The 20,900-nt window shown below is 34.9% G+C and overlaps 1 protein-coding gene across 18 annotated transcripts in view; it reads right to left on the bottom strand.

Annotated features, from left to right (window-relative positions):
• PDS5B (PDS5 cohesin associated factor B) overlaps positions 1 to 20,900 on the bottom strand; it is a 194,120-nt gene that overhangs the window by 116,787 nt on the left and 56,433 nt on the right. For 12 of the 18 annotated variants that reach the window (XM_070520496.1, XM_070520487.1, XM_070520493.1 and 9 more), the window contains exons 2-6: positions 9,047 to 9,173; positions 5,870 to 6,073; positions 3,159 to 3,245; positions 2,960 to 3,057; positions 2,197 to 2,323 (exon numbers count right to left, since the gene is read on the bottom strand). In XM_070520496.1, the coding sequence (XP_070376597.1) occupies positions 2,197 to 2,323; positions 2,960 to 3,057; positions 3,159 to 3,245; positions 5,870 to 6,073; positions 9,047 to 9,154 (624 nt within the window). In that variant the 5' untranslated portion in view covers positions 9,155 to 9,173. Of the gene's footprint in view, positions 1 to 2,196; positions 2,324 to 2,959; positions 3,058 to 3,158; positions 3,246 to 5,869; positions 6,074 to 9,046; positions 9,174 to 9,958; positions 10,034 to 20,900 lie in introns of all 18 variants that reach the window. The other 6 variants (XM_070520497.1, XM_070520488.1, XM_070520494.1 and 3 more) reach the window with 1 other exon arrangement.

Genomic DNA, 20,900 nt, shown 5'->3' with positions numbered 1-20,900 from the left:
ATCACCAGCAGAATCATATCACTTGTTAACTCTATTAAGCCATTCACTCTTATGTGCTATTTGTATGCAGTTAGGACCATTTTGTTAACACCTGCTTAATCACTGTAATTTTGTTACTGTTTTTGTTTTATATCTCAGTTCTTATGTAGAGCATTTCTTTGTTCACCCCTATTTCTTGTATCTCAGTTCTTTTAAATTCAATTTCTATCATTCTAAAATACATAGTAGTTCTTTCAGGAAGGAAGTACTGACAAGTAAATATTTAACATCTTAATTTCATTCAAACTGGATATGCAACTCTCTCTCTAGATATAAATATATGCAGTTATTTTACCTTAGCACTTTGGAAATACAGTTCCATTATCTTTTGGCATCTATCCTTGCTACTGAGAAGTCAGCAATCTGTTTAACCTTTATTTCTTGGTAAGAGCTATACTTTTTCCCTCTAGGTGCTTTATAGATTATTTCTGTTTTGGTATTCTACAATTTCTCCAGAATGTGCCTGGACTAGGATTTATTTTTATTTATTCTGCTCCTGACACTTTTGCTACCTAGTCCATAAATTCATGCTTTTTGTCAATTCTGGAATGTTTTAAGCCAAGTTTTAGTTAAATATGATCTCTTCTCCACTTTCTACTTGGTGTTCTGAAATCACTATTAAACATCTTGGAGTTTTTCATTCTATCTTTCATGTTTTAGTACCTTTTATGTGTTTTTTTTTTTTTTTTTTTTAAAGATTTTATTTTTTCCTTTTTCTCCCCAAAGCCCCCCCGGTACATAGTTGTGTATTCTTCGTTGTGGGTTCTTCTAGTTGTGGCATGTGGGACGCTGCCTCAGCGTGGTCTGATGAGCAGTGCCATGTCCGCGCCCAGGATTCGAACTAACGAAACACTGGGCCGCCTGCAGCGGAGCGCGCAAACTTAACCACTCGGCCACGGGGCCAGCCCCCCTTTTATGTGTTTTTAATCTCACTGTGTCTGTTTACTTACCTCAGATCTATCTCACAGTTCTCTAAATACTCTTTATAACCCAGTAAAAATTTTAATTTCAAAGACCATTTTTCATTTCTACTTTTTTCCTAACCTTCTCTGCCTTTCACACATCTAGTTATCATGTTTTTAACTCCTCATATATTGTCTTTAATCCTTAAAAGTATTTACTTTATTATTTTTATCTAATAAATACATTACCTGAATTTTTAGGTCTAATCTAGCTATGTGTAGTGTCTAACTTTCAGCACTGATGGACCATTTTCTTTAAGAATTTGGAAATTTTGGGGGCTGGCCCCGTGGCCGAGTGGTTAAGTTCGCGCGCTCCACTGCAGGCGGCCCAGTGTTTCGTTGGTTCGAATCCTGGGCGCGGACATGGCACTGCTCGTCAGACCACGCTGAGGCAGCGTCCCACATGCCACAACTAGAAGAACCCACAACAAAGAATACACAACTATGTACCGGGGGGCTTTGGGGAGAAAAAGGAAAAAATAAAATCTTTAAAAAAAAAAAAAAAAAGAATTTGGAAATTTTGGATTATGAGGTCATTTGATTGGAGCATTATTTTTGTGAATGCAGTGTAGCTGTAAACTTAGATTATATCTTGCCAGAAAGGTCTTAAGCTTGCACAGATCTTTATACTGGTGATTCTTGTGCCCCTCTCTTTAACCTAGACTCCTTGTGAATCACAGAACCATATTTCCAGCTGCTTCCAGGAGAGTTAGTCATTTTCAAAGAAAACACACAAACATAAATAAACACACCTTGATTAACATCACCCAGGCAAGAAACACTGTCATCAACATATTGTCTCCAAATTAGCAGAGACCTCCCTTTTAATTTCACCCCCACACACACCACTAACACTGTCCTCTACTTAAGACCCTAATTGGTTGCAGCACCTCCCAGTATATAAAGTTATGTAATAGCATCTAAGTAGCTATTAACTCACTCTTCTAAAAATACCCTATACAAAACTGAGTTATTACAAATGAACTAAATCTATTATTTCTTTTTATTTAATTAGTGACTAATAAGCATGTTTTATTAAACACTAGACACAATTAATATCTATTAATATTAATTAATGAAAAAGACTCTCCAAAACTAAAGTTAAAGCAGGATACTGTATTTAGAACATAAGCACAAATTCTGGACCTTAACATTAACAGGCTTTAGGCATATTTCAATGTATACTGCTACTTACTTTATGGGCAGGTACTAGATTTACCAAAACTGTATCCAAAAGCTCCTGAGATACTGTATCACCTTCACAAATAATAGAACTCATGAGATCTACCATGTGCATATGAACTTTTTGATTGTGGCCATTGCTGAAATTCAAAACAGATATTTTATTTAAAGTATAGCTGAAATGTACAGGATTTAATCATAACATGGTACTGAAAAACATTATACCTTATAAGCAATGATACTAAAATATTAATTAAATCAAATCCTATATGTTCATTAAAAGCTTCTTTCTCTCTCAAATCTTAAGTAGTATCCAAAATGTGAATTACATTTCCTGGGTTACTTTTCCCTAATGTGAACCAGTTTCACAATTAAAAGTAATTAAATCAAATGCAACTTTAGTTTCTGTTAAATTGAGAAAATCAAATTGCTTTACTGAAGCTAATTCTAATAGATAATGTTAAAGAATACATAAAAAATTCAACTATTCACGTGAATTAAGGAGTAATAGGCAATTTAAATAAAAGGTAAAAATAATATAATCCTAAAAATATTTTTACATTGGCTATAGATTGCCTTATACCATTCTTGTATTATTCCTTAAAATACAAAATTGATTAAGTTCTATTCATTTTTAAAACATCTATAAAAATAACGTTAAGGAGTTAAGTTACAACTCTCAGCCTTCCAAACAAACACGGCTTATGTGGATTTATCTGTAAGTTAAAAATTCCTTATATTTAAAAAAAGCTATATTCCTAGTAAAATAAACTTACTTTATGACTGAAAATAATGTTCTGTATAATTGGGTAAAAATTTCATTGCTATCTTCCAACTCGAAGCATATGTTGTATGACTTGACCCAAGCAATGTTCTGAAAATAAGAGGTAAAAAAGGTGAAAGGTACACACTTTAATTAGTAAAAACATACAAGCACAAAAACCAGTTTAAAATGTCATCTCAAGATATGCTTACCTCAAGTAAATAAAAATACCTATTGAATTGTGGGCTCTTTGTATCCTCTAGCCCCTTCAATTGCCTTGTTATAAACATAAATATATCCTTTAAAAAAGAAAGACAAATTATTGTTTACAATACGAATGCTAAATAAGAATATCACTAAATTTCTAAAGCTAATTCAACATTCAAGCATTTCTATCATGATAAATTGTAAACAACCAGGAATTTGGCTGGAACTTTTTTAAAGTACATCATCATATGAAAACACCAAATATCTTATTACCCTTCACAGGAAAACAGTAAATCATTTACCATGATCTTAAAGTAGAGAAAGAAAAACTTCACCTTACAGCAAGATAAAAAAAGAGACCTGAAAACTGAGTAAATTAAAATTTATGATATTCTTAGAATAAAAAAGGTTCCAATGACTAAAGAGCTGATCAGGTTTGATGGAACTTAAAATTCCAAATTAAAATCACCAAGTGAAAGACAATAGATCACAGAAGCTTAGAAATTTTAAAAAGACCCTTAGAAGCTAATTATCAAAGCTCCTCTTAATCTATCTACATCACTTACTTTTGATTTTTTTACTACATCCCCCTTTGTACCTGGATAGAGATACATGTCACTTCAAGTCAAATTTTGGTGGAGATCACGTTTTTAAAAAGTTTGAAAAAGGTTAAAATTATAAAAGCTAATTCTGCAAAGGAAGCATGCTAACCAAGCAATAAAAAGAAAAAACAATGTTTCCCTTCTAAGTATAAAACAAGAACAAGCATATTTTTTAAAAGGAAAAAATGCAATATGCAGATGACTGAGTAGCTTTTCAAGAAAAATACTATCAGAAGTACATCCTTCAAAAATGGTTACTTTGATAGGAATACTGTATAAAATATGTCCCCCATGAATAAACTCTTCCTGATTTGACTAAGAGAAAACTAACTGCCATATTGACTCTACCTGGAGATGGAAAGACAAGAGTCACTCATTTATAACCTCTGGAATAATCACTGACCTAAATATAAAGCCAGGTGTATAAAAGGGTTTTCTGATGACACGATAAACCAAAATTGAAAAGGTGAGGATCAAAGTGTCACAATTTTCTATTATTACTACTGTAGACAAAGAAAAATACAAACTTGATACTAATCAAAATAGAATGAAAACTATTCCATGGATATTTTAAAAATACACTCAAAATGAATAACTCTTAAGTACTACCACAATAAAAGAAAAAAAGAAGCATTTAAAATAAGAACAAAAAAACTGACCAGAAAAAATAAGACACTAAATTTTCAGCTATGGAATAATCCAAAAAGACTCTAATCTCAGGTCTTCAATATTCTTCTCATAAACTGTCCCGTTATAAATAGAAGAGATCTGTAGCTATTCTTTTGAGAAGACTTTTCATTACCCCAAAGCCTTGACAGGTCATGAATTATGCAAATTGAGAAATCCACAACAGATAGAAGAAATTGTATAGCAGCACTCTTAAAAGTTAGACTTCCCTCTTCATGAGAATGCCAACAAGATACCTAGTGAGGAAGAGCCACAGCTCACAGTCAACCAAATACAATCACTCCTTAAACCAATTAAGTACCTCCAAATTAAATGTTCACAAGTTCAAATCAAGATATACACCTGGGTACGTAACTCCACAGACCAACTCAGGTTATCTACTTTAAGTCTCTGACCATTCTCAAATCTTACAATTCAGTTCCACTTTTAAATGACAAATATTGCCCCCTTCCTCCCCCATCCGAAGATTCTTTTACCAATGAAAATATAAAACAAGCACACCCAAACCAGTTTGGGTATTCCATAGTGGAAGTTTGGCAGACTTGATCAAATGAGCAGGTTCCTCACTGCAATTATCAAGAAGTAACTCCATGAGTTCAAGAACCATGTCTGGGTTGTTTTTCACTACTGTAAACTCAGTTTCTGGTACATAATTAAGACCAATATTTGTTAAATGAAATAAACCTAAATTGTGTGCCTTTTTTCACACTGGATATTGATAATTTTCCTATGGACTCATTCTCTAACCCATAGTTTCCACAATTATCTTTTTTTATTGTTGGTTTTTCTAATTTTCTTCGTAAACTGCCTTATTCAATATCTTTTTGCACAGCTCTAATTATTTCATGCTTTCTACCAGCTGCATCAATCATGCGATTCCTCTCCTTTTCTCACCTTCTAAAGCTTTTCCATTCATATGGCTTTACTTAGAACCACTGTAACCAAGTACTAAATGTCTTTTCTACCTTTCCATTAAAATTTTTTCCCCTGTATTTTCTTCAAAACAATTCACATCACAGTTTCCATTAAATGAAGTAGGATTCATGTATTATAAATTCAGGTTTATACTAGATACTGTCTTCTAAATAATGAACATGGTCTTCAACAAGGATTTTCAAAAGGGAAAAGGAAGTGTCCCCCAAGTGATATTGAAATAGAGCTAATGATGATATAATATAAAAAGTATAAAATACACTACACTAATTCTTCTTATCCTGAAGATCAGAAATTATTTTACAAAAGTAAGTACTAAATTCGGAGGAATGGGGAGGAAGTAAGTTCTAAAGAAAACAGAAGTTTAACAAGATTGCTGCAGCTAATGTCAAAGAATCCAAAGAAATTATCCAAATATTTTAACTCACATTTTAGTTAGAAAGACAAATGAAAGTTATCAGTCAATCTTGGCAGCTATTTAAATCAGTACTTGCCTTTAGTTTATCAGGGGATGTGTAAGGAGCTTCAGGAGCGTAAATCCTGAAAATATCAGCAAGGCAGCAGGCTACCAGTAAGCGAACATCTTTATCAGGATGCTTGAGGAAAAAATCTGAAGCAAGATGTAAAGCCAGGTTTAAATAAAGCTCCTTTTCTTCTTCGGAGTCCTGGTCCATATCCATGAAAGTCTTCACAACCATCTATTTATAAACAAAATAAATAATAAAATTTTCCATGTAAAAATGCAGTCACTTAAAAGAAAAACATATTAATTGCAAAGGTTAACTTTCAATAAATACACTTTCATTTTTCCCCTGAAAGTGTCTATCTGAGAGAACAAGATCCTTTTAAAACTACAGGGTAAATAACTTTTCTCTGAAAGACTAAGTAAAATACTTTTCATTTACCCATCATACCTGCTAACCAGATATTAAAAGCTTAAAACTAGCCTTACATAGTGCTTCTGGTCTCACTTTTAGAAATGGACTAAGAAGAGTATGACCTTCTTAAAAATAGCATCCCTTTTTTATAATATGTCTAATCCTTTTATTAGGAGAAAAAGTATATACCTCTAAAGAAAAACATAGGATGACAATTTATTTTCCCATCTGAGCCATAAACCACTCTAGAAACATGGATTTATATATTTAGCTAAAAAAGAATATATAAACAGATTCAAGGGTGACAAAGATGCATCCCTAAATGTTTAAAAGCACCATGAGGTGACAACCATAGCATCTAACAAAATATTTCTTATGCCACAGTAAAAAAGAATATCATACAAATAGTTCATTAGTGGGAATCAATGGCATGTATGGAGTCAGCAGAAGGAAGCTAAAGGAAATGGTTCCTTTCTCAAAAATATTTACATTAAAGAAGTGAAATGGAAACAAGAATGATGAGGAATGAATGGTATGGGTTGAATTCTGTGAAGAGCTTTCTCTAATTTCAGTATTAGTAGTCACAAGGAACTCTCAGTCTGTAATTCAAATGAGACTTAATAAAACTGCTTAACGTGACAGGAACAGAGATTTAAACAACTCTAATGGAAAGGTGACCGTCTGGCATCCACTAGGTGGTGCTGCAAATGCTAATCAACAAGCAGGACTGGCCACCAAGTATCAATGTCTATGACTTGGTCTTTGAGACATACTGCAAGAATTTCCACTCCACTGTAGAGCTAGACATTCGAGAAATAAATTGTCCAATGTCTTACTGAAGTCCCAGATCAGCTGTGGGAAACACTGTTCCTCACAGAGCGGACCCTCGGTTCTATTACACCAGATGCCAGAACCAACGGTAGACTAATCCTTCCAGTCTGGCACTACAGTTAGTTTAAGGGTATGGTGTTCAGCGCCACTCTCCTAACTTTAATTTTATTATTTTTAAGATATATGCTTTGATGACCTAGGTGCATGATGAAAAGAGACGAAGGAAAAAAGAGCTACATGCAAGGAACTGTTCCTTTCTCCCAAATCTCTTGCTAAAAGAGTGAGAGATTAAGTTTATTTTACATAAAATATTATAGGAAACTCTAGAAATTATATAAACAATGACACTTTACATATTAACATACTGTTATAATTTATGAAACTTACACCTGTACTTGTACATATCAAAATTACTCTCATCCCACATTATATCCTTTTTATATTTCTCTAAGAAGGTTGCTAAAAATAGTGGGAAGTGTAAATTAGGAAAATAAGGGAAGAAAAAGTATATTAACCAGATTACTTCTGGGCATAAATGTCTACAAAATAACGAAAGCATTCTACAAACACTAAATGTGAACACTGTGGAAATCATTCCATCAAGACAACAGTTTACTCAAGGATCAGATAAGGGGAATTCCTCATTACCATTTACAACGCCAATGGTGTTATAAAACTCCTTAGTAACTCATATATGAGTCCTCTAAATTAAAGAAGATGTCTGAGAAAATAACATCTCTAAAAGACGCTAAATGCTGAACAGCTCATAACTGTAGTCTGTGTGTTTAACATTAGTTTCTTAGCAAACAGGGATGCTTACCTATCATTGCTTGAAATATAAACAAATCTGAGGAAATAAATGTATTTGTTTCTCTAAAAATTCAATAGGTCAAGAGAATGTAAATACATAGGAAATAAATAACATATAGAAAGGATGTGTAGCTTGATTATTTTTAATGAAAAATATACAAGTTCCCAACTAATATTCACATATTGGTAAATTTAATCCATTCAAAGATGCCTTTTCCTTTGAATAATAAACATCTGATATCTGACATTCTAAAACATATGCATAAAAGTATAATATTAAAACTTTATGTGAAAGTTATAGGTCATTTTCTTCTAATAAAAATAAACCATTCAGCAATAGCTATAAAATAGTACTTTGCTTTAAGGCCCCTGGGCCTTCGATGATTAATTAAGGCAAGTTTTCCAGTCTCGAAATACAGTTAAATAATAATATAAATCAACATAAATGTCTAGGTAGATACAATCTAGAAGAGAAAAAAATGCTCAAAAATAAAGAAGATTTGAACTAACTAACTGGTAAATTGGCTTAACGTTCTCTTTGGCCACTCTGCTCCTTTAACTACTTTAATCATCACAGAGACCATCACTGCCCTGAAGGAAAAGGTGAAATATTATTCAAATACATATAAAGAGACTGTAGCCATACAGCGACTGCCTCATCCACGGAAGTTCACCAACAATCTTGATTCCCGGCTGCATGTCAGAGAGAGAGAGAAGCTAAAAGCAAAGCTCTTTAACCCCTCTCAAAATTCAAAATAACTTATGAGAAAATAAAATACAGTCTGAGTGCTTAGTACTTAAAACTTCTTTTCTCAGATTAAAATGACTATTTTAATAAAATAAATGAGATACAAGAAAAAGAAGACAACTTTCTACAGACAAAAATGAGCAAGAGTATTGTGGATTTGTTCTTTATATCCAAGTATAGGAGACCCTAGAACATCTAAGCTTCACCCCTTTTAGTTGCTCTCTCATTAACAATAGCTACAGAAATCCCACACTTCTTTCTCTACTCCACTCTCCTTTTCCTGCCACTTTCTGCTTTGATTTGCTTTCTTAAGTTGCCCTCACAAGATGCAGCCCTATGTGATTTCCACAGCTGACCCCCAACCCTAAACAGATGTCCAAAACATGTAACCCAATTTTACTCACCTTTAACCGTCTCACCATCTCCTCTTTAGATATTTTATCTGAGATTTCCTTGACACCAGGAGGATAAGTAATTTTTCCATCATTGGTCCTCGCCTTTGAATGAGCCATGATGGAAATATTTTTACCCCTAAAACAAGAAAGCTATTAGATGCAAACCAAACATAACATTCATAATAAACAAGAAAAATAACCTGCCACCCCCAAATAATTTATAACTACCTCGTAATTTACAGTAAGTTATCTAATCAACGAAAACCACTTTACTGAACACACCGCAAATATTTTTTAATTTTATTTTTACCCCATTTCCACTAGTGGCAAGCTAGGTTATTTGCACTAACTTTCCAACTACAAAAACTATAAATGATAGAAAAAAATACCCAAAATAAGCATAATTTTTAAAGCACCACAAATTACTCAGGCCAAAATCTAAGAGAACAAAGGAACCCAGAGAAGTAAAAGGAGCGCTAGAGCATTATATCCATTTATGCCCTGAGGGCACTTGCCAACCCTGACAGATCTAGAGTTCAGTTTTGGTGGTATTATGGGGCAATGGGACAGAGGTAAATCTGAACCTGTCAAGACAGAATGTCAAATATGAGACCCTCTTGACATTAATGTGAAACACTACCCCATCCCCATCCCCAAAAAGTAACACTTGCAAAAGAGACAGTAAACCAGAAATCATCATGTGCCCATGCCTCCATCACCACCCAAAGGGGATAGCAGAGAAGGCTGCCTTGGTACTAACCAGAGCAAAGTAATAAAAAAAAATATAAAGGAGGAATAAACACCTAGTTAGTTTTGGCCATGGACTAGCACATTTGCTGAGGTTCACATTACCTAAGTAGTCCAGAGAACCTCAACAAATGAACTCATGACCCCTGACTAGTAGCACCCCTAAGCACCTACCATAAGTAAATCCAAGTCTTGCCTACAGGAGGGCACCTTCACTCTATGCCTCAAAGAATCTCCAGTGTGGTGTTTCTAGAACAATGAGCATTATCAAGTCAAAAATAACCAAGCATCAAAGGAAACAAGGCACTGTGAGCAAAAACCAGCAGGAGTACAATCACTTAACAATAGGAATGTCTTCTGAGAATTAAGTGATTTCGTCATTGTGTGAACACTGTAGAGTATACTTACACAAATTTAGATGGTACAACATACTAAACACCTAGGCTATAGGGTACTAATCTTATGGGACCACCATCGTACACGCAGTCCATCATTGACCAAAACATCATTATGCAGCACGTGACTGTACCAAAGTCCAAGAACAGACCCACAAAGACTTCAGATACTACAATTATCAAACAGATTATAAAACGACTACATTTATAATTTTTAAGAAATAAAAGACAAATAAATATCTATGAGGAATAAAAAACTACAGAGAGTAAACTAGAAGATCTGAACAAAAAAGGAGAACTTCTAAAAATGAAAAAACATAAAAATTGAAAATTAAAAACTCAATGGATGAGTTTATTAGATTAGAAAAAGCTATTAGAATTAGAGAACTAGAAGAGAGGTCAGAAGATATTATCAAAAAATGTAGAACAAAGAAAAATAAAAATGTGATTTACAGAAAAAGAACAGAAAGATTTAACTTACAACTCATAGGAGTATTAGAGGGAAGGAAGGAGGCAGAGGCCCCTGTCTGAGGAGAATGTCATAAACTAGCAATCCAGAAATTCAGGAAGCCAAACAGAATTAAATTCAAAATAATAATTCTAGAAAACAAAACCTTAAAGCAGACATATTACCTTAAAAGGAACAGTATTTAAATTAACAGATGACTTCTCAACAACAACATAAGCAAGAAGACAGCAAAATGTCATCCTCCATGTGGAAAAAGAAGATAACTGCAAAGATGAAGTTTATATCCAAGGAATATAATTTTCAAGAACAGGATGAAATAAGGACAAATTAGCCAAACAAAAATTGAAAGCTATAATAAGTTAATATACATAGCACTTAGAACATCACTTAGCACATACCATGCACTTTTATAATATTTGTATATGATACACATGATCAGGTTAAAAGACCAAGATTTTTAAATTGCAACATAGAGAGCTTATAAAAAACATTTAAAAATACAGATATGAAATGCTGAAAGTAAAAGAACGGAAAAATACACCATGCAAACACTAAACAAAAGAAAGCACTTATACCAAATATAAATTTTAAAATATAAATAAAAAAGTAGATAGAGCCCCAGGGCCGGCCTAGTAGTGTAGTGGTTAAGTTCACACACTCCACTTCAGCAGCCCAGGTGCAGACCTACGCACTACTTATCAAACCATGCTGTAGCAGGCATCCCACATATAAAGTAGAAGAAGATGGGCACAGATGTTAGCTCAGGGCCAATCTTCCTCAGCAAAAAGAGGAGGATTGGCAGCAGATGTTAGCTCAGGGCTAACCTTCCTCAAAAAAAAAAAAAAGAAAGAAAGAGAAAAAAAGTAGCCCCCCGGGACCAAATCCTTGGTATTTACTCAACAGAAACACATACATGTGTCCACCACAAGAAATACATAAAAATGTTCATAGCAATATCATTCATAGTAGTCAAAACTGAAAATACAAATGCCTACCAGCAGAATGAATAGTATTTTGTAATATATTCATACAACAGAATACAATACAGTTGTGAAAGTGAATAATGCCTCACACAATATGGTTTAACATTACAAAGAAAGTTACGTGAAAGCCAGACACAATACACTATATACATAGTAATATGACTACACTTCTATAAAGAGTTCAAAAAAAAAATAGGAAACCTAATGTACAATGTTAAAAGTCAGGATAGTGAATACTTTTGGTGGGAGATATAACTGAAAGAGGGTAAAAGGGATTTCTTGGGTACAGGTAATCTCTTCTTTATCTGGATGCTGGTTACACAACTGTTTTCACTTTACGTAAAGACATAGAGCTAGACGTAATTTTTACACTTTTCTGAATTGTTCAACAACAAAAAAGAAAACCTCTAAATATTTAAAAATTTTAAAGTACTTCCTAATAAGCAATGAATCAAAAGAAAACAAGCATAGGATCAACAAAGTCAAAAATCACAGGCCAGGAGCTGGCCCAGTGGTGTAGTGGTTAAGTTCGTGCACTCTACTTCAGTGGCCTGAGGTTTGCGAGTTCAGATTCTGGGCGCAGACCTACACACCACTCATTAAGCCACGCTGACGCAGCATCCCACATACAAAACAGGTGAAGACTGGCACAGATGTTAGCTCAGTGACAATCTTGCTCAAGCAAAAAGAGGAAGATCAGCAACAGATGTTAGCTCAGGGCCAATCTTCCTTACCAAAAAAAGAAAAAAATCACAGGCCAATCTTACAAATTTTTGACACATTTAGATAAAATGGAGAAAACCTGTACCTTACCAAAAATGACTCATGAAGAAAACAATGCTATTAAGAAACTAAATCAATAATCAATAAATATTTCCACAAGGAAAAACATCCAAGTTTAGATGGCTTTACTAGTGAGTTCTACCAAGTAACTAAGGAAGAAATAATTCTGTTACATAAATAGTTCCAAGGACTAGAAAACAAGGGAAGCCTTTCCAACTAATTTTACGCAACTAACATAATCATGATACCAAAACCCAACAAGAAAAATAAAAGAAAGGAAAAAACATCACAGACCAATCTTGCTCATAAACACAGATGCAAAATTCCTAAACAAAATATAAGGAAATCAAATGTAGAAACATAAAAAAGTTGGGTTTATCCTAGGAATGAAAGGTTGAATTCACCACATTAACAAATTAAAAAAGAAAAATCGTGATAATTCCAATGAATGAAGGAAAAATGTTTGACAAAATTCAACATCAATTCATGACTGTAAACAAAAAAGAAAAAAAAAAACAAATTTAACAAACTAAGAATTAGATGAAAGTTTCCTTTGACTGAATATGTAACAGATGCAGCTGATGTAAATCAATTACAGCCAGCCCTGGTGGTCCAGTGGCTAAGATTCAGCACTTTCACCACCATGGCCCAGGTTCATTTCCTGGTCAGGGAATCACATCACTCATCTTTCAATTGTCATATTGTGGTGGCTGCATGTTGCTGTGATGCTGAAACCTATGCCACCAGTATTTCAAATTCCAGCAGGTGGACAGTTTCAGCAAAAGTTCCAGACTAAGTTAGACTAGGAAGAAGAACCTGGGCACCCACTTTCAAAAGAATTGGCCATGAAAACCCTATGAATACCAGGGGAGCACTGTCTGATATAGTGCTGAAAGATGAGAGGATGGCACAAAAACCACTGGCCAGGGTTCTGCTCTGCTGTCCACAGGGTCACCAGGAGTCAGTACCAACTTGATGGCGCCAAGAACACCAGCACAATATTTAATGGCGAAAGACGGAATAATTTCTCTTAAGATCAGAAACAAGACAATATGTCTGCTCTCACCACTTTTATTCAATATAATACTGGAAGCCCTAGCCATCACAATAAGGCAAGAAAAAGGAAATAAAAGGCATACAGATTGGAAAGGAAGAACTAAAACTGTCCCTACTTCCAGACAACATGATTGTCTACAGAGAAGATTCCAAAGGAATCTACAAAAAGAAAAGGAAAACACTGGTTCTAGTAAGAAACAGATGGAAACCTAAGTTAAAGCACAATACAATTTTCAATCTATCCTCCCATTAACCAAATACTTCAGTATAAACCCCACAAAACATATACAGGATTGCTATGCAGAAAATTATAAAGCATTGATTAAAGAAACCACAGAAGATCTAAATAAATGGAGAGATAAACCATGTTCACGGATTGAAAGATTCACCAGAGATGTCAATTCTTCCCCCAATTGATTCTAAAAACACCTCATCAAGATTTTTCATACACAGAAATAAGCTTATTCTAACATTTATACAGAAAGGCAAAGGAACTAGAATAGATGAAACAATTTTCGAAAAAATGAAGTGGAAGGAATTTGTTCTACAGAACTTTAAAATTTTCTACATAGCTACAAAAAACAAGACAATGTGATGTTGTCAGAGGGACAGACACACAGATCAATGCAACAGAAGAGATAACCCAGAACGAGATGCATACAAGTATGCCCAGTTGATTTTTTACAAAGATGCAAAAGCAAGTGAATGGAGTAATAATAATCTTTTCCACATACAGTGCTGGAGCAACCCGATAAACGTAGGCAAAAAAAGAAAAAGGAACCTTGACATAAATACCTCCTACTTGATATAAACATTAATTTAAAACGGATCATGGATTTAAATATAAAATGTAAAAAAAAAACTTTTGCAAGAAAATCTTCACTACTGGGGCTACATGAAGAGTTTTTAGAAATGATACCAAAAGCAAAATCCATAAAAGGAAAAATTGACAAATTGGACTTCAAAATTAAAAACTTTTGCTCTGTGAAAAACTCTGTTACGAGAATAAAAAGATAAGCTACAGATTGAGAGAAAATATTTGCAAATACATATCAGACAAACGACTTGTATCTAGAATATATAAATAACTCTCAAGAGGACACTATAAAAAACAATCCAATTACAAAATGGGCAAAAAACAGGAACAGACATTTGAAAAAGATATACGGATGACAAATAAGCACATGAAAAGATGTTCAACATCATTAATCACAAGGTAAATGAAAATTAAATCCACAATGAGACATTATATACTATTAGAGTGGCTAAAATAAAAAGTAGTAACAATGTCAAATGTAGGCAAGGATGCAAAGAAATTGGATCTATCACACACTGCTGGTAGAAATGTAAAACAGTACAGCCACAGTTGAAAATACTTTGGCAGTTTCTCATAAGACTAAACATGCGCTTAACCATACAAACCAGGAATTGCACTTTTGGGCATTTATCCCAGAGAAATGAAAGCTTATGCTCATACAAATGTGTACAAAAATGTTTATATAGCAGCTTTATTCATATAGCCCAAAACAGGAAGCAATCCAATGCTTTTCAATGGGTGAATAGTTAAATAAACTCTGCTAGATCCATACAATAAAACACTACTCAGCAATAAAAAGAACTGATTTACTGATACACGGAATAACTTATTTATGCTTATTGAAACAGTCAATCTCAAAAGGTTACATACTGGACGGTTTCATTTATTGAACATTCTCAAAATGACAAAACAAGAGACAGGGAAAACAGATTAGTGGTTGCCAGGGGCCACAGAGAAAGTGACAAGTAGCATGAGGGAATTCCTTTATGGCTCTCAACTGTGATGGTGGTGACATGAATCTATACATGGGATCAAATTACATAGAACTACACACACACAGAAAATGTCATGCAAAAAACTCAAGAAAACTGATTAAGGTCTGTAATCTAGTTCACAATATTATACCAACGTCAATTTGATATTTGTTACTGATTTGATATTGTACTACAGTTACATAAGATGTCACCATTGGCAGAAGGGTTCACAGGACACTACATACTATTTTTGCAACTTTATGTCTATTATTATTTCAAAATAAAAAGATTTTAAAAAGCTAAACAATCAACTGTATTCATAGGAACAGCAAGCAAAAAGTTTAAAAATACAATTTACATTGAAAAGTATAAATTATCTAGGAATTAATCTAACAAAAGGAGTACTTTTACAGAGAAAACATGAACTTTTATGGATAAAAATTAAAGAAAACCTAAATAAATGAGGAGATATCATGTTCATGGATTGAAAGTCTCAAATACTGTAAAGATAGTAAACCTTCCCACACTGAACATGCAAAGGCCAAGAACAGTAAGACACTTAAAGAAAAAAAAACATAGTGAATAGACAGACTTGTTCTACCAGCTATTAAAGCCTATTATAAAGCTAAAGTAATTTAGATGGTGTGGCATTGGTGCAGAAAAAGAAAGATCAATGGGAAATATCAGACAGCCTAGAAACAGACTCACACAACTTGAGCCTTAATACATGAAAACAATGGCAGGGCAAATCAATAAGAAAAAGACAGAGAGAACAAAAAGTTATAAATATTGCTTAACATTTTAGTAACATTAAGTCTTCCAATCCATGAACATGGATGTCCTTCCATTTATTTCTGTCTTCTTTTATTTCTTTCATCAATGTATTGTAGTTTTCAGTATACAAGTCTTTCACCTCCTTGGTAAAGTTTATTTCTAAGTCATTTTTTCCTTTTCATGCTATCGTGAAGGGACTATTTTGTTAATTTCCTTTTTGTTCATGGTTAGTATATACAAACGTAACTCATTTTTGCATGTTGGTTTTGTATCCTGCACTTTACTGAATTTGTTGATTAGTTCTAAGAATTTTTTTGTAGAGTCTTTAGAGTTCTCTACATATAAGATCAAAACAGATAATTTTACTTCTTTCTTTCCCATTTGGATGCCTTTTCTTTTTCTTGTCTAATTTGCTCTGGCTAGGACTTCCAGTACTATGTTGAACAGAAGTGGCAAAAGTGGGCATCCTTATCTTGTTCCTGACCTTAGAGGAAAATCTTTCCATTTTTCACCACTGAGAAATGCAAATCAAAATCACAAGGAGGTATCACTTCACACCTGTTAGGATGGCCATTATCACAAACACAAAAGATAACAAGAGCTGCCCAGGATGTGAGGAAACTGGAACCCTGTACACTGTCGGTCGAAATGTAAAATGATGCAGCCACCATGTAAACCTCCAGTATGGAGGTTCCTCAAAAATTAAAAATAGAACAATCAGAATAGAGCAATCCCAATCCTGGGTATATATCCGAAAGAATGACTATCAGGATCTCTAAGAGATATCTGCACCCCCATGTTCATAATAGCCAAAATATGGAAACAATCCAAATGTTCATCAACAGATGAATGGATTAAAAAAGAAAAGTGAGGGGCCAGCCCAGTGGCATAGTGGTTGAGTTCACCCACTACACTCTGACAGCCCGGGGTATGCAGGTTCAGCTCCTGGGCACAGACCTAGCACCACTCATCAAGCTATGCTTTGGTAACATCCCACATAAAACAGAGGAAGATTGGCACAGATGTCAGCTCAGCAAAAATTTTCCTCAAGCAAAAAGAGGAAGATTGGCAATAGATGTCAGCTCACAGCCAATCTTCCTCAAAAAAAAAAAGTGGTATATACATACAACAGAATACTGTCCAGCCTTAAAAAAAGAAAGAAATCTTATTATTTGCAGCAACATGAATGAACCTGAAAGACCTTATGCTGAGTGAAATAAGTCAAAGACAAAAAGGACAAACACCACATGATTCCGTTTATATGCAGTATCTAAAATAGTCAAATTTAAAGAAGCAGAAAGTAGAACAGTGGTTGCAGGGAACAAGAGAATAGGAGGAGAAGGAGAACGGGAGTTGTTATTCAACGTGTATAAAGCTACAGTTATACAAGGTGATTAAATTCTAAAATGTGCTGTACAACATGGCACCTATAGTTAACTATACAGTGCTGGGCACTTAAAAATTTGTCAAGAGGGTAGGTTTTTTTTTTTTTTGAGGAAGATTAGCCCTGAGCTAACTGCTGCCCAATCTTCCTCTTTTTTCTGAGGAAGGCTGGCCCTAAGCTAACATCCGTGCCCATCTTCCTCCATTTTATATGTGGGATGCCTACCACAGCATGGTTTTGCCAAGTGGTACCATGTCTGCACCCGGGATCCGAAGCAGCGAACCCCGGACCACCGCAGCAGAACATGCGCACTTAACCGCTGCACCACCGGGCTGGCCCCAAGAGGGTAGATTTCATGTTAAGTGTTCTTGCCCTCGCCACCCCTCACCCCGCCCCGCCAAAAAAGCAAAGAGATACAAGGAAACTTCTGGAAGTGATGGCAGTATTTATTACCTCGACTGTGGTAATGGTATCACGTGTATGCATATGTTTACTCATCAAACAGTATACATTGAAAATGTCCCTTTGTTTCTATATCAATTATACTTCAATAAAGCTATTTAAAAAAAGAAAGAAAAAAGAAGAGATTTTCAGGCACCCTTAGGGAAGTAAATGGTTTTCCATGTGCTGAAAAAAAGAATGGCCAGTGGGCAGTTAGATCGCCAGAGAGATATCTGAGCTAGAGATAGATATGGAATCCTCAGTGATAGATAGATGGGGGCACAGATGAGAGCATTCAGGAAGATTTGTAAAGTGAGAAGGGTGGCAGGCCAGGAAGAGATGAGAGAAGATCCATCTTTAAGAAACGAGCAGAGGAAAAAGAGCTTGCAAAGGAATCGGAGAAGGATCGAAGAGGTTGGGGGAGGACCTAGGAGAAAGCTGTTTCAGAAAGTAAGGGGTACACCAAGTTTCAAGACAACAGAGGCCAATGGTACTGATGCTGCAGAGAGCTCAAGATGAGAAACTAAAAAGAATCCATTGAAGGATTAGCTGTATATCGGCATGAGAGATCTTACTGGGCTGATGAAAATACTCTAAAATTAAATTATAGTGATGGTTACACATCTTAGTACATTTACTGAAAAACCATTGAATTATATGCTTGAAATGGATACATTTTATTAATTTTGTGGTATGTAAATTATATATCAATAAAGTTTAAATTTTTTTTAGTTTTTTTAGTCCTGAGACACTTTCATATCTATATGGAAAAAAATGACATTGTAGGGGCTGGCCCCGTGGCCGAGTGGTTAAGTTCTCGTGCTCCGCTGCAGGCAGCCCAGTATTTCATCGGTTCGAATCCTGGGCGCGGACATGGCACTGCTCATCAAGCCACGCTTAGGCGGCGTCCCACATGCCACAACTAGAAGGACCCACAACTAAGAATATACAACTATGCACTGGGGGGCTTTGGGGAGAAAAAGGAAAAAAATAAAATCTTTAAAAAAAAAAATGACATTGTACCCATACCTCCTATCATACATAAAATGAATTCCAGATAGATTATTGACTTAAATATAGAAGCAAAATATAAAAGCTTTTAGAATATGATATAGGAGAACAACTTCATGACCTCAGGTTCAGAAAAGCATGAACTATCTAGCAAGAACCAAGCTCAACAGCTGTGTTCCTTCAACCAAAGAAGATAGTCAACAAAGGCCTAGGACAAACCATTCCAGCAGAAGGTAAATAAATATGACAGGATTTCCAGTTTTCCACAGAACCTAGAGTGGAAGAAAGTCTCTCCGCCTTGCCTCAACAGAAGCAAAAGCCATCATCCCTAACCACAGATACACAATTGTGACCATAGGCAGCAGCTAAATAATGCAGACCTGGTACCATCGTAGAATGTACTCATCCATACAGTTAAAAAACTTACCAAATGACTATTACTTGCACAACTCTTTAGCAGCGACTATATAACAAAACGAGTAAGAAGAGTCTCAATATCTACCAAAGGAAACAGACATGCCCCTAAATAAATAAATCACAATTGATTCTAAAATTATCCTAACAAATAACAAACAACAAGCTTAGGAAAAAATAAGACTGAAAGAAAGCCCACTTCTATAAGTGGATGGGGGTGAAGTGGCAATCACATACAGAACAAAAGGACACAGAAAACAATTTTAATACATCTCAGAGAAGAAAGTTGAGAATTTGTTACTGGTGTAGAAGTATGACTGAATGAAAACGTGGAAGGAAGTAAAGGGAGCTAAGAAGGAACAGATAAGAGCCAACAAAAGGGCAGGTTACTCAGTTTGCACTTCAGTTTTATAAGCAATGGTATCGTAAGCAGAGGTATGAAATACCTCTGCGGATGTACACAGGCTGTTTCTTCAGAGTAAGATGTACTTACTGTCCCTGTCTATTAAGCAAATTCTATGTACCTTAAGTCTCCAGTCTATGTTTAAACTTTCCCTGACCTCTTCAAGCAGAGCTAGGCTCCTCCCACTACAGCTAGGCAAACTCTGAAAATATTATAACGAGCATTCATCATATCATATTTAATGAACTTCTCATTTCCATGTCTGTTTCTTCCACTAGACTGTAAGCTCCTTAACAAGGATAGCGTATCCTTTTATACTAGCATCTATTACAGAGCCTACCACAAAGGAGTTGCTCAGGAAATATCTGCTGAATGAATGACCAGAACTATTCTAAGAAATGATGGTTACAAAAGGCAATACAGACTAGACAGAAGAGAAATCAAATACAGTAAAATCAGGTAGAAAACTGCTACAAAATTCCAGGTAAAAAGTAATGAGGAGCTGACTGCAGACAATGACTGGAAAAGAAGAAAACTGATTCAAAGACTTATGAATGATTTTAAGAGAGAAGTAGATGATGATTACAAGATTCACAGCCTTTGCTCCTGGAAAGTTAGTTTCAATAGAAATATTTAAATATTTACTGAGAATTTACTTGGTGCAATTTACTATGCTATGCATTACAAATGCAATGATAAGCAAAATATATAAAATCTCTGCCCTCATGATAGAAGTAGGGAAAAAACCAGAGGAGACCAAGCCTTGGGGAAAAATTAGGTTTGGTCTAGAAGACAAGTGGAGATGTAAATTTGAAGTTCTACAGAAAAGTCAAGACCAGGAAATATTTTAGGACCATGTATAAAGCTTTCTGGGTTTACAAGATCAATGAAGAAAATATGTAGGGGGACAAGCCTGGTGGCCTAGTGGCTAAGTTTGCACGTTCTGATTTGGCAGCCTGGGGTTTGCATGTTCAGATCCTGGGCACTGCTACACACTGCTCATCAAGCCATGCTGTGGCAGAGTCCCACATACAAAACAGAGGAAGACGGCAAGATGTTAGCTCAGTGACAATCTTCCTCAAGCAAAATTAGGAAGATTAGCAAAAGATGTTAGCTCAGGGCTGATCTTCCTCACCAAAAAAGAAAACCTGTAGGATGAGCTGAGATAGCAAGACTGAACCTTGAGAAAATATCTATATTGATATGATTGGG

Source organism: Equus asinus, chromosome 11, assembly GCF_041296235.1.
Source record: "Equus asinus isolate D_3611 breed Donkey chromosome 11, EquAss-T2T_v2, whole genome shotgun sequence".
In the NCBI taxonomy this organism is placed as follows: Eukaryota; Metazoa; Chordata; class Mammalia; order Perissodactyla; family Equidae; genus Equus; species Equus asinus.
This window is presented reverse-complemented; position numbering and strand designations above follow the sequence as displayed.